The 13,611-nt window shown below is 39.2% G+C and overlaps 1 protein-coding gene across 1 annotated transcript in view; it reads right to left on the minus strand.

Moving 5' to 3' along the window:
- Positions 1 to 13,611, minus strand: part of PPA2 (inorganic pyrophosphatase 2) — a 36,380-nt gene that overhangs the window by 20,622 nt on the left and 2,147 nt on the right. The window contains 4 exon segments of the mRNA XM_037380499.1: positions 790 to 909; positions 3,335 to 3,388; positions 11,761 to 11,805; positions 13,486 to 13,550. Coding sequence (XP_037236396.1) covers positions 790 to 909; positions 3,335 to 3,388; positions 11,761 to 11,805; positions 13,486 to 13,550 — 284 coding nt within the window.

Raw genomic sequence — 13,611 nt, forward strand, 5'->3', positions numbered from 1 at the left:
GACTAGATAAGAACTTCATTGCTACACTCCAGCACCTGCCTGGTATCTCCTCTTGAGGGATCAAATACATAAGCAGATTTTCAGGAGTAAACTTCCACTGCTTATGCAGTTACGTGTAAAGAAAATAAATTTCTCTTTTTTTAGCTCCATCATGTTCTTTAGTACTAATTTAAGTCCAACGTGTTATTCACAGAAATTAATTAAGTTTAAAACTTTTCATTACACTCAAAATTTCAGCCATTAGTTGGGCTTTTTCAGGGCTCAAAGTTTTGAATGTGTCAAGATCAGTGAAGTCTCACAGTTTAGAGAAAAGTTAACTAAGACAGTTGAGGTTTAATCTAAAAAAGAACAGCCCTTGTGTTCCTCTTTGTTACAGATATTAAAATTCCCAGTTAAAATTTATGCTGCAATACATGAAAATCCTGAATTAGGTTGTTGGTTTTTTTAAATGCCTTGTTTAAGCAGAAAATGGCTACTTGACCAAGTATTCTTGAATGGCAGACCATGACACTTTAATTCTGTCACTACAGCAGAGAGACGCAGACTAAAGATTCGAGATTTCTTGATCATTTAACTCCTTCCTGAAACACAGCACGTGTTTACACCCATGCTCAAATTCTGATCAAAATTTATAGACACAATAAAGCTCAACATAAAAAAATCCTAATTTACAAATGTATCAGAGAAACACCCCTCTTGCAACTGATTTGCATTCAGGCAGTATCCAAGATTTACAAGGCAATTTACACCGAAGACAGAAAACTTCCACCATTATAACAAAAACGTTACCTGTGGGAGGGCACCATAATTCCATATATAACCCTTGTGAGGAAAGATATTTGCCACATATCGAAGCTTGCCTTTCTTTATATCTTGTTTAATGGGATTCAACGGCTCCTCAGTGGCAATCTAAGCAGAAAGGAGGGGTGGAGGGGGAGAGAAAGAGAATGGTAAAATGGAAAGCAATTCATTCTGTACCCAACCAGTTAGAAAGAGCCATTGGGGAGCATGTGTTTATGGTTTGAGAAGTATTAACAGTACAATGGCCTCACTCTAAATCTCAAGGGTCATGTTCAAAAAGAAGCTTATTAAGGTTTTAAATAATGCTGTGAAGTATGCAAGAAAAAATGAATCTAGAAGAGAAAGTCATAAATTTGTAAAGCGACTGTCATGGTCAAACATAAATACTGAAAGGAACTTCAGTTAGAAGCTCTTGCACTTTACAGTACAAGTTCAACAGACATGCAGATGGTGGCACAAGCTCTTCTAACAGGGGCTTTGACAGCAACAGAGGAAATGTTTATCTTCTCAACCTCTGTTTATTGCTCTCCTATTGCATACACCTCTCAGCATACAAATGCTTTTTAGTAAGCACAAGTTCTGCATAGTCACCAAATGCCAACTTCATGCATATTTAGAACAAGTTAAGCTAGCATTAGAAAGAGGCATATTTATTCCCAAAGAAGCACTCACAGAAGGAGTGAGCTAATTAAAGCTGAACAACTTAGTATTGTCATCATCCTCCCCAAAACCTCAAATACAAAACCACTGCCGTATGAATTACCTACCAGACATCAGTTAATTCACTGTAACCATCCTTTTGACACTCCACACCACAACCTAACCCATGTTACCTTGGCTCCTGCTTAAAAACACTTATCTGAATGTCATCACATTTGTTACAGACTCGACTGGTTACACTGGCTCAGGTGGTACATAGCCTCCGTGTGTATGCACACAGCCCTTAATCCATATTCATTTTACCACATCCTTGTAAATTACCTAAAGCACAACCACCAAAGCCATCCCAAAGGACCTGCACCTTTTTGAACCACACCAAACTGTCAACAGCATGCTCTTATTCCACAAGTAAACCCTCCCCAAGAACTTAGATTAAGGTTCACACATTTCTGGTTTCACACTTGATTCTACCTGCTTCTGGTCATAACAGTGAAGACCTCAACTATGCCACCTGGGACTTTGACAGAAGTGGAGTTCAGCAATGCTTTTTCTTGATGGAAACCAGGAGTAACTGACAACAGCAGACGAAAGTCTCATGAAAACCACTTCCAGTATAATCAAGGGAAGAACAACAGAAATCCAACAAACGGCTAAGCAGATCTGGCACTGGGGATATAACAGTGGGAAACATTCATCCTAAAGCAAAGTTTAATCTCAGCATGGAGATCCAGACAAGACCTGGTGTCAGCACTGTGCCACAGCCTGGACTGAAGGGCCATCAGGACAAAGTGGCAAGGCAAGACAACTGCCTTAATGATTAATGCAGGAAATTTCAGGTATATTAAAAGTTACACATTAGAGAACTACATCTGCTCTCCTTTATCAAGCCAGAAAAGTAAAAACTCAGTGATCACTGAAACTAACAGGACAGCAAACTTTTCTACCCTTGACATAATGGGCTGAGAGAAGGGGAAGGACAACAACCTGAACTTTATGTTCAAACAGAATTATCAAAGGGAAACTGCCAAAGAGAACTCTGCTTCCACAATAAATAGTCACCTTAAAATACAAGGTAAATACCCAAGGCAATCCTGCTTGCAGAATAACAACTGTGGTGGTAAATACAAGTCAAATGATTTTCCGGTACCGAGGAAAGGAGAAAAAATTCTGAAATAACAGGCTAGGGAGGTTCTTTAGTGTTAATTTTAAAATCAAAATAGTTAACAGCTCAACCACAAACTTCCTTAAAAGCATCTGGGAAGCATCCCTAAAATTAATACAAATGCTCAGGAAGATAGGACATACACGGGTGAGATCTGTTGTTTCACCAGTACTACAGATGAAGCATTACTCAGCTTCTATATCGTAACTGCAGAGGAAGAACCCACTAGGCTCTACTTTTAAAGTATCTCCTTACAGAAGTAAATAATTGCAGTCAGTGAGGTCCCCAAGTATTTTTTTGTCACAAGAAAATGCTTTTTCATTTGCAACTCCATTTATCAGGATTTGACCTAGCACACTACACAGCAGAAATGAGAGGAATTAAATCCTCCAAGTGGAATGCTCTATGAGCAAGCAAGAGTAAGACTAAATATTGGACATGTCCTGCAAGCCAGCACTCTAGTACTCTGCTGCAGTATGCTGCACTCTGCAGTCAGACGGCTGTCAAGCAGCGCTCACCTACAGAAGGGAAACAAACTCTGAACCTCAATACTTTTTATAATCCAAAGGAAAGCATCTGTATGCACGATTTCAAATTATTTTTTTAACAGAGAAAAATTTGTGTAATCCACACTCTAATTAAATTCTATTGGAAGTCACCATACTGTCATAACTTTCAAAAATACATAATCAAGATATTTTTCTCAATTACCTCCATTTTTGCATTTGTCCAACGAGGCACTTCTACAATCATATTAAACAGGATCTAAACCAAAAAAAAAACCAATGACAGAACTGAAAATAAAATCCACTTGGCAATTAGTATTTCACAAGACAAATTCCATCCTTCATTCAGCAGCAACAAACATCACATCTCTCTGTTCCAGCTGCTTTTAAGTACAATTTGTTTAGTCCTGCATAATGATATTCAGCCTCCCTGGTTCATCCTTTCCCCACACCACTCCTTCAAGAACATGAACAACTACAAGTAGTGGAAATGCACACAATGTGGTTTTATTCCCAAACTGACATTACGCTTCACAAAATGTTCAGGAAGTCCATGAAATGGTTTGCCACAAGGCAGTGGTTCAGTCTACTAGTCAAAAAGGATCAGACATTTCTATAGGACAGAATTAACTTCCCTCAAGCACTGGAAAGGACAATGTTTTGGGTTTCTTCAGGCCCTCTTCTTTTGCCTCATTCATTTTAACAACCCATGCAATTGCAAGAACCACTGACATTTCTGATTCTCAGTCAAATCTGGCTGAAGTGAGGCAAAATGAATCCAAAACCAATGGCAGGAGGAGGACATGGACACCTCATGTCTGCATTAGCCTTCTTCCTACTAGAAACAAAGTGGAAGTTGCTTTAAAGGGAGGGGTGGATATAAACCTAAGACATGTAAACTTTCATACTTACAGAAGAAAAGCAAGTAATCTACACCCTTCTTACTGAGAAGGTTAAGGTGACATTTCCCAAAAAGAAAAACTCTGTGTAACTGCTGTAAGGTTTCTTCTGAAGCTGTCAGAGTTAAGCACTACCAAGGAGTATTAATCAAAAGGAGTAACTAGACCAAACCACCCAGCAATGCCTACAGCCTATTTTCTCCTAGATTACCAAAATAACCCCAAAATATCACATTGCCTGGGACATCTCTCCATAGCCAAAAAACCCTCATACTGGTATTAAAAACTGCAACAAGTTAAACCAACTGAAGACTTGCACTGACTCTTTAACTACACTGCAATTAAAGCTCCAGCGGACTCTGAAATATTTGTATTTTTGCTCCTTGTATCCTGCCGCTGCAGCAAAGAAATATAATTACCAGGGTCAATGCCACAGTCTGATTAAAACTAATTCCAATAGTTCTATGATACTCTCCTCCCAAACAAACCTGAAATGTGGAAAGCAAGAAAACAAAGGAAAATCTCAACGGTCACTCAGCATTTCTCCCACAAGATCACAACCTATGCACAATCCCGACACCAAATTCTCAGTAAATTTAAATTAAATTTGCCATCCGTACTGTGCCCATACTGCAATCAGTAGCAAGTCAGATGGAATCACTTTTCCCCATCAGGTCATAATTAAAAAAAACAAGGAGGGGGAAAAAAGAAAAAGAAAGATGTTTTAGATCAGTTTCATAAGGTCCATCTTCTGTACATAAAAAAGGTTGCAACAGAGAAGTAATCACCAAGAGAGCTCAAATATGTCAATACTAAGGAAGCAGACAGGACAAAGCAACATACATGCAGCAGTAGGGAAGGGAAGAGTTGGAAGAGAGCCAAGTAGTGTCTGCACATATATCTGGGAAACACTTGGAAAAGAATTGCACAGCATGAAAGCCAGTGCTGACAAGAAACTCCTAGGGAACTGCCAAGCAGGTCAAAGAATTGCTCTGACTGGTAGCTACAGGCAGAAAACTTACAAACTACTCCTGGAATTATATATGATTTCTTCCCCTCCACCACAATCCTGTATTTTTGTTGTTTAGATGTCACTGTACATTTTCCCAACCATGTCCAATACAACGGCTTCAGCAGCCTCAAAATCTTGGTTTTGAGCTTTAATTGGTCAAGAGTTATTCCAGGTCTTCACCAAACCATTCTCAGGGCTGGACAATAACTGGACTGAAATGAATACAATGCTGCTCTCAAAAACAAAAAAATAACTTAGATTTAACTCAGCTCTAAGACCAGGCCTTCATAATTTGTGGTATCAGTCAAACGTGAATTGTCAAGAGTCTTAAATGTGACAGCCTGACAGATTAATTTGTATGCAAAAAAATCCCCGAAAGTACTCTCTCTAATGCTAAGCTGCCACAAGCATTTACAAGAGATTAATAACTTCATGCAGTGCTTACATTTAAAAAGTTTTATTTATAGGGCAATCACATTTTCACAGTGATGAGACAAGATTCACTGGTGTGGAACACAGAACACATACTAGATAGTCTGACAGATAGAAAGAGAAAAGAAGTATACTGCCCTGTTTTTTTAGGGTTTTTTTCCTCCTCTTTCCTACTTTGTTTCCCTCCTTGCTTAACATCACCCAGGAATTTTTCCACCACTCATTCTCCCAGACCAAGCACCTCTATTCCTTCTGACCACTTGAATGTTCTCCCCCATCCCTTGCTGCAAAACCATCCCTGCCTCAGCTGCAAAAAGAAAAGCAAGTGCCAGACACCACCTGTCTTCACAGATTACCATCTGCATATGCCATTCACTGGTTAGTTTTGAACAGTGAATGCATTTGGTAATTGATATTTTTATCTTTATTTTAAATTAGTAAAACCAAAAATTCTACCTCACCAAAGCCCTAAGTGAACACTTCTACCCCCTCAAGCAATGGCAAGACTGTTTCAAGAGACCATTTGAGACACCCTCCAGTGACTGAAAAAAGATCTCTCAGGAAAGTTTTTGCTTTGGAAAGTTTACCATTTAACCGCCTTAATATGGCAGCAGTCAACTGGTCCGCCCCTGAGATTGCTGCTCACTGTAGTCCAGATTTAATCCAACTCTGCAAGCACCTAACACACAGGGAACTCCACTCCATGGTAGCAGACTGTACAACAGGTCAGATGGAGTAGTTGCTACAGGCTAGCCTCACACCAGCTCTGCTGGCTGATGGTTTCTTCAGAAGGACAGTCTCCTGGAGAGTGCAAGAAAAAAGGAGGAAACAGTTTGCTAGATTCAGAAAAAGGGAGAACTCATGTGCTAGGGGAAGTGACCTAACAGAGCCCAGAAGATGTCCAACCCAGCGTATTACACAGCTTGTTTGACTTTGGGTTAATGTGAACACAAGACAGACATTTGTACTTATGCTCTATTATAACTTGAAGAGGTGATGTGGAGAAAAAAAATATAAAAAATCCATTTGTTCAACACAGAGAAGTCAAAAATGCACTTCTTCATTCCTAAAAGTGAATATGAAAATCAACAGAAAATTACATTAGAAGGAACAACCAGTATGTCTAAATGATATCTTTTATTTCCTGAGAACAACACTCTAAGTACATTACATGAGAACTCATACAGGATGTAAACAAGTGTTTGCTTTATTGGGGCTTTTTCTTTAACACTGCTTGGTAACTCAGTTGAATACCCTTTTTAATGCATCATGATACCATTTTTGCTGCGACAAGCGAAAACGTCTCTCTTTCACATAAAGAACAGGAACAGGTTTTGGTTTTTGAAATAAGAAAGATGAGAAGATACACAAATACACTTCAACATATTCGTACAGCAAGTACTGAGAAAAGCCAGGAAAAACACAGACTCTTGTACCCGGGTAAACTGTGAGTCAGTGTTCTCTCCACTAAGACTGATGGCCAAAAATAACTGGTACCTCTGGCTGTACAGATTCTTATAGAAGAGAACTCATTTTGATCAGCATTTGTTATTACAAACCTGGTATCACAGGAGGAAAAAAAAAATTAAACACACTTCTGACACTATTTTTACAACCTGCCTTTCTGGACTCCCATACATCCCTCTCTGAAACAATTCTTCCTTAGCTAACTTTCCCTCTCTTGTTCAGCTACTTCCTTTCCCAGTCTTCCCAAGATCCCTGGCTGGCCCATTTGAGGAGAGGGTTTTGAATAGGCATGATTTTTGCCCAAGGTTTGCAACTTAACTCTGAAGGTTCAGCTAACTTGAAGTGAAGCAACCAATGAAGAGTGAGGAAAGTGACAAAACAAGATCAAGAGCGGAACAGAAACTCAGTATTATTTCATAAAATGACAAACATCACAACTTTTTAAGGCCTGACTGATATTCACCATCACCCTTGCATGACAGGGAGAAAAGATATGCAAAGCTTACAATTACTTCAGTCATTTTTATAGCAGAGTACTTTTTAAAAAAAAATAATCTGAAAGCATCTGTGGCAGCATTTGGGGGCTGCTGACCCTTCTTCACTAAAAAGCTCTGAACTCACAAGACGGAGAAAAGAGAAAGCAGCTATCATTCTATTTCTTTTCTGTCTGCTCATTTGCAATCTTGCAGGGATTCTCATCAGCCATCATGGCAGCATGCACCTGAGGACTAATGAGAATGAAAAAGATGAGGTGCAGTCCAGCAGCAGTGTGAACAAAGAATGATATTTAAAAAGAAAAAAGGGAGAAGGAAAATAACAACTGTCATGAAAGACTCAGAAATAAATGGAGAGGGGCTTGCTTATAAAATGAGTACCCATGTTATAAGCATTCCAATGTAACACTTGCTACAAGGTATTTGCCAATGAAAACAACAAATCAGACGCCAGCAACATCTGGAAACCAAATGCATTGTATCTAAATGAGAAGTCAATGGAACTTTTCCAATAAAAATTAACATGCCACACAGCAAAAAGTGCCCACAGCCTCTTCATAGTGTACTTCCCTCATGTTATAGTGAAAAGGGAATCATGAACACAATGTAAGTTTTTACACACAGGTATCCCAAAAGTGGTGTCAGCCATATTCTCTGCTAAACTAGTTACTGGACACACTCACCTGCAGAACTACTCAGCATACAACCATTGCATGAATGGAAACGGAACACTGACTTTCTCAAGTTTAAGGCACCATTTATTTGAGGTTAAGCTTGATCAAATCACCGATACAACTTTCTCTGTAAATCAACTCTACTCCAGATTTTAACTGGACCACTGAATGAAGATTACTAGATTACTTCTGTTCTCAGTATTTGTTAACCCACAAGAACACAAAGCAAGGCTTGCAGCTATTGGACACATCCATGGGAAAAGGCTGGGCAAGTTCAAGCATCAGGATGAAAGCTTCGCTGAAATCTGAAGTTTGCAACACACAAATCCCTGAACATACATAACAGACACACCACAGCCCAGGTTACATATACCAAAGAAATGTCTAACGTGACCAAAGAAGGTTACAGAGGCTGTAGTTAAGACAGAATACAAATTTGGTACAAAGGTTGCACCTTTACTGCTGGCAAATGATGATACCTTTTCCTTTCTTATGAAACATACTGACTTTATCATAAGACAACTCTGATGAGGCCCTCTATCAGATCGCCCACTCAGACTGCATGACCACTCTGATGACCCCTCATGTCTCACCGGACTAGTTAATCTATCAGAAGTTTTTGCCTGACAGAAGCAATCCAACTCAGGTCCACAAGGGCATTCCTGCACTCTGCAACCCACAGGAGGCAAGAAAACAAAAGCTGTCTTGTTTCTTTGTATTTTTTTTTCACATGCTCTTGTGGGTGTCTACAAGTTAGAGGACTCCAATCTCTACATGCTTAGACAGATTCCTTACCAAGACCAACATCTGAAATAAAAATTTGTATTCAAGAACACCTGGGTCCTCTGAATGAGATGGCATGTGAAAACTTTAACTAAAGACATATAATGACAAGTAGATTAGAAACCCTTTCACTACAGGAGGGAAGCAACATGTCACATTTGTCTTGAAAACCGTGACCTCTTCAAACCTTCTTCCTGCTAGATATGGAAGACCATATTCAACAATCAGTCTCTGACAGTTTTGACTGTAACCACAGTGGGGACATCCACTCTTTCAGACAGAGATGTGAAACTTTTGATACCTTTCATAGAGATTTACTTGGGCAGGAGTGGATTCAGAGCACTCGCAATGCTTAGAACAAAGCAGAGGTTCAGGTTGCAAGCTGGTAATAATTTTGAGACTGAAGCTGAATATGATTTCTTTCAGTACAGTTTCTCCCTCAGAATAACTTCTCTCTAGTCTTCAAACAGCCAAAAAACATCTGTGAAAGCAAAAAGATCAGTTGTAAACAGTGGCTGCAAAGCTAAATTCAACTAAGATTTGGGAAGGGCTAAAATGTTACAAGAAATGGCTGCACTACAGAGCACAGTTCATACAGAAACACCACAGTCTTTCCCTTAGAAGTAAAACCTGAGACTGCAAAACAGGTAACAGACATGTACAGTGTGCATTCCCCTATCCCATCAATGTTGAAAGCTGAAACTCCTCTATTTTTGACATCTCTTCTGGCACCAGAAATGCCAAGAAAAATTTAAAGTACATTAGACAGATTGAAAAGACTCACGCAGAATTATCTTCATTTTCCATAGCAAAGCTGCCACCTGATGAATACCAGCTCCATATAATTTAACACACACTCTTAAGAGAGCTTGCCCTTGTCCAAAGTAACAAATAACTGCCAGAGTTTAAAAGATGCCACTGTGTTTCCAGGGCAAGAGGAACCACCACCTTTGAATTCTGGCCAAATTCTGTGCTAGGACTGACTAAACACCAGGTATCAATAGTAACCTTTGCATCCTTAAGACAACAGTATGGAATACAGTGCTTCAGAGGTCTTCAGAAATCAGTACCTGGCATTGAATTCCTCATTTTCCCTTTAGCCCCTGATTAAGCTATGCTTTCCCCATATTTAAGAACACACAGGATACATTTCTCACCACGCCAAGTTGAGAAGAGCTGCTGAAGAGCGCAATGTAAGAAGAAGCTGCTTTCCTGAACATAAAGACCCCTCTATTTTCTCTCTTCTCCCCAAATTCCAAAGATCACGATGAAAAAGGGTTTTCTAAATAATCTGCATTCTCACATTTCACCATCTAAGTAAAGACCAAGCATATTGGGAAGCCTACAGCCTGCACATTTATTTGCTTACTGACATCAGAAGCCCACTAAGACTGGAACGTACATTTGCCTTTGCTTATTTTCTGTAGTTCTATTAAATCACAGTCCAGAGTGCTCTCATAGGAAGCGTTATGTGGAGCAGCTCTGGAGTCTACACTGGCCCAGAAAGCAGGAGCTTCTCAGTGTCGCTGGCAGTCCCCCCCACCCCCCTTATTGCTCCATAGGCTGATTCAGGTATCAGAAAAAGGGTACCAGAAACGTGGTTTTCAACAAGCTGTCATGCTTCCCACTACACAGACAAATGCAGTTTCGAACAGTTCTAGACGCTGCATTAAACAGACTTTGCATCTTTGCAACCAGTAGGTACTGTCAACAGCATTCATAAGCAGGCAAGAAACAGAATACTTGCAACATGAATTCTCAACTACTGCTCTTGTTGGAAGACAAGTGATTTTTGAGAAAGGCTACTGGCATGTACTCTTTTCTCCTCAACAATTCACTTTTCAGGCATGATTCTACATCTGCTAAATAGTCCTTAAATGGGCATCAAGCAATAGGAAATCTAAAAAACATTACCTAGGCATTGTAGCCTGAATGAATCACAGGGCAAAGGGAGAGGAAATACATAGTGCAGGATTGCATGGGGACTGCTGTACAGAACCAACAGTGCACCACACACTAGTTGCAAAAACTACGAGAACCCAGACAGAACATTTCTTTCACATGAGATAGGGAGTTACAGTTTTGCAGTATGACAGGCCAAACATATGAGAAGGAAAGATTGGGAAACATATAACGTGGTCTTAAAGCATGGTTTTGTTTCATTTTTTTCTTTCATTTTCTTCTACTACATTTTAAGTGCTCCTATGCCAGAGAAAGCACTGCAAAAAATGATAGATCTCAGGAAAGACACTCGTATAAACAAAGCTTGCTTCACAGAAAAAGCCTGAGCAGATCTGCCATGGTTTTATGGGCTTCTGTTAGGCTTAACTTCAGTCCTGGTTAATGCTGAACCATTAGCAGATGTGACTTTTGTCTCTCTGCTTCCCAGACGAGTACAGAAAACAACATATTCTCAGTTCTAAAGAGCACATACCAAGTCTAATTTCTGCCGTAACATACCTAGGATTTCTGAAGTTCTGTATACATACTGAAGATTACCCACAGTCAGAGCATAATGAATATTTCATTAACAGAGGTTTTATTGCAAATGTTTCTGAATGCAACAGCAAAAAAGGTAACTTACCTATGCTGCAATCGTCATAACAAACCTTTCAAAGAGTTGTATAAAAGCATTTGCCTTTGAGAACATCTTGATGAATAAAAGGATGTTGACATTTCTGGCCCATTCAAAGAGGAGAATATTAAATCCCTTTAAGCATTCTCCTCCTAAAAGGCTTGCATTTGAAGATATGTCAACTATATTCAGTGAGAGCAAGTTCACTTTGCAGAATAGCAAAGTGATGTTGGAAAGGAGAGGGAATAGTTTAAAAAAAAAAAACAACAAAACCCACGCAACACTGCAGCAGTACCTCAGTTCCAGTAGTCTTTGACCTCTTTGCAGGAATCTCTTTATCCTATAGGGAAAAAAAGTAGTACAAAACTGCATTAAGAACATTAAAGAGCAATACTGTATTCACATAGATACAGACAACACTAGTTTCCAATGCAATCGAAACATTCCTTTGTGAGCTTAAAGGCCTAAACTATAGCTTTTAAAAGTTAAGTACTCAGTTTTGTTTCATTGTGAAGTTATAACCTTCCAGATGTTAACAGAGGAAGATAAAAATGTACAAGGACACATACACTTTCTCCCAGCTACTAAAAAACTTAACCACCAATCTAAATTACCTGTCTTCAACTGATTAAAAACACAGATTTATCCTTCTGTTCGGTTGAAAGAGAGAAAAAACAAAATAAACAAAACCAGCATGTAAAATAAGGCTGGAGATACCCATCGTAAAATGAAGTCCACCAAACTTACTTAAACCAGGGGAGGAAAAGAATATAACATACAACTCCTTACATCCTTCTGTTACAAAGGTGGCAAAATTAACAGGGATCTTCACAATTACTCCCTTTCTTGCTCCCCCCTCAGGTCCCTATATCCTGTGGAATGTTCTTTCCTTGGTTACACACCAAAATGAAAACCTCTCCATTCTGATCGGGTATCATTGCACTATAATCTACCCATCCAAACCTCAAACTCTAGATGAAGGGACAGCAATGCCCCCAGGGAACACGTGATGAAAATGCCTATTGCTTTCCCAGCAATAGCACTCACTGAACATAGCAACTTAGAAATGACTTTCTGAATGAAACTTACCTTTCACTGACTAGCATGCTTGGCATCTGCTGATCCAAATGGTTTCATGCATATTTTTAATCTCTCAGTTTAAATAATTCAGGAGATTATTTCATTAGTTCAGAAGTCTCAATCTGAGCATGTTACAACTGCTGACCTTTCTCACCATTCATATCCTCCATAGAGACCCAGCAACAAATCAAGAAAGCGGTCAAAACCATCCCAACTGGTTTGTGTAACAAGCGTACCATAATAAGCAAACCGAAGTCTAAACCAAGACTAGTAGCTCCCACCGGTGACACATAAAACAGGCATTTCATTATTGCTATAATGAAACTCCAGGGAGTGTGGCTAACAAGACGTGAAAGTGCTCAGCTGCACCTCGTGCCTTGTAATTCTCCAAAGGTGCGATTACCACTTCTCTCTTGGGCATTATTGTTGGCTTCCAATTATAATGCTCCTTTTGGGAATTACAGTAGTACAGTGTTAGTTATGTAAGCGCATGCTGTACATCTCCTACTGCAAGGAAATGTACACTTTTAATTGCAGATGTAGAAAAATGCCAATTTAAAAAGAGTAATAGTGGACAATTAATTCAAGCACACAAAAATGCAAGCCTTAAACACAGAGGAGAATTAACACAAGACACAGTGATGGTTTCCCCCCCCCTCAATCACTTGGAGACCTAAAGAGACATCTAGGCTTGTCTACACAGTAATCATTATGTTTCACTGCAAGTTACTGAACTCAGCAGAGAAAACTCGGTGGAGGAGTTATTGTGTCTGTATTACATAAGTAATCTGCCTGGGTTCCAGTGGTCCTTTCTGGTGCTATACATTTGTCTGTTAACTGCTAAAAAAATAAAAATTTTTAAAATGGCATTTTCACCTAAAAGATACCAACAAAGCTTATGATTTTGAAGTTAATTGTGTTTCAAGCCATAAATACATACCTCTTTAGATCCAGCAAACAGTGGAATGTCATGAAATGGGGAAATATATTTGCCATCTGCATTCTCTAAAAAAAAAAACCAAAACAAAAAAGTAGCATTACCAATCTAAAGATATGCCATAAGATG

The sequence above is a fragment of the Falco rusticolus genome, chromosome 1 (genome assembly GCF_015220075.1).
Source record: "Falco rusticolus isolate bFalRus1 chromosome 1, bFalRus1.pri, whole genome shotgun sequence".
NCBI lineage: Eukaryota > Metazoa > Chordata > Aves > Falconiformes > Falconidae > Falco > Falco rusticolus.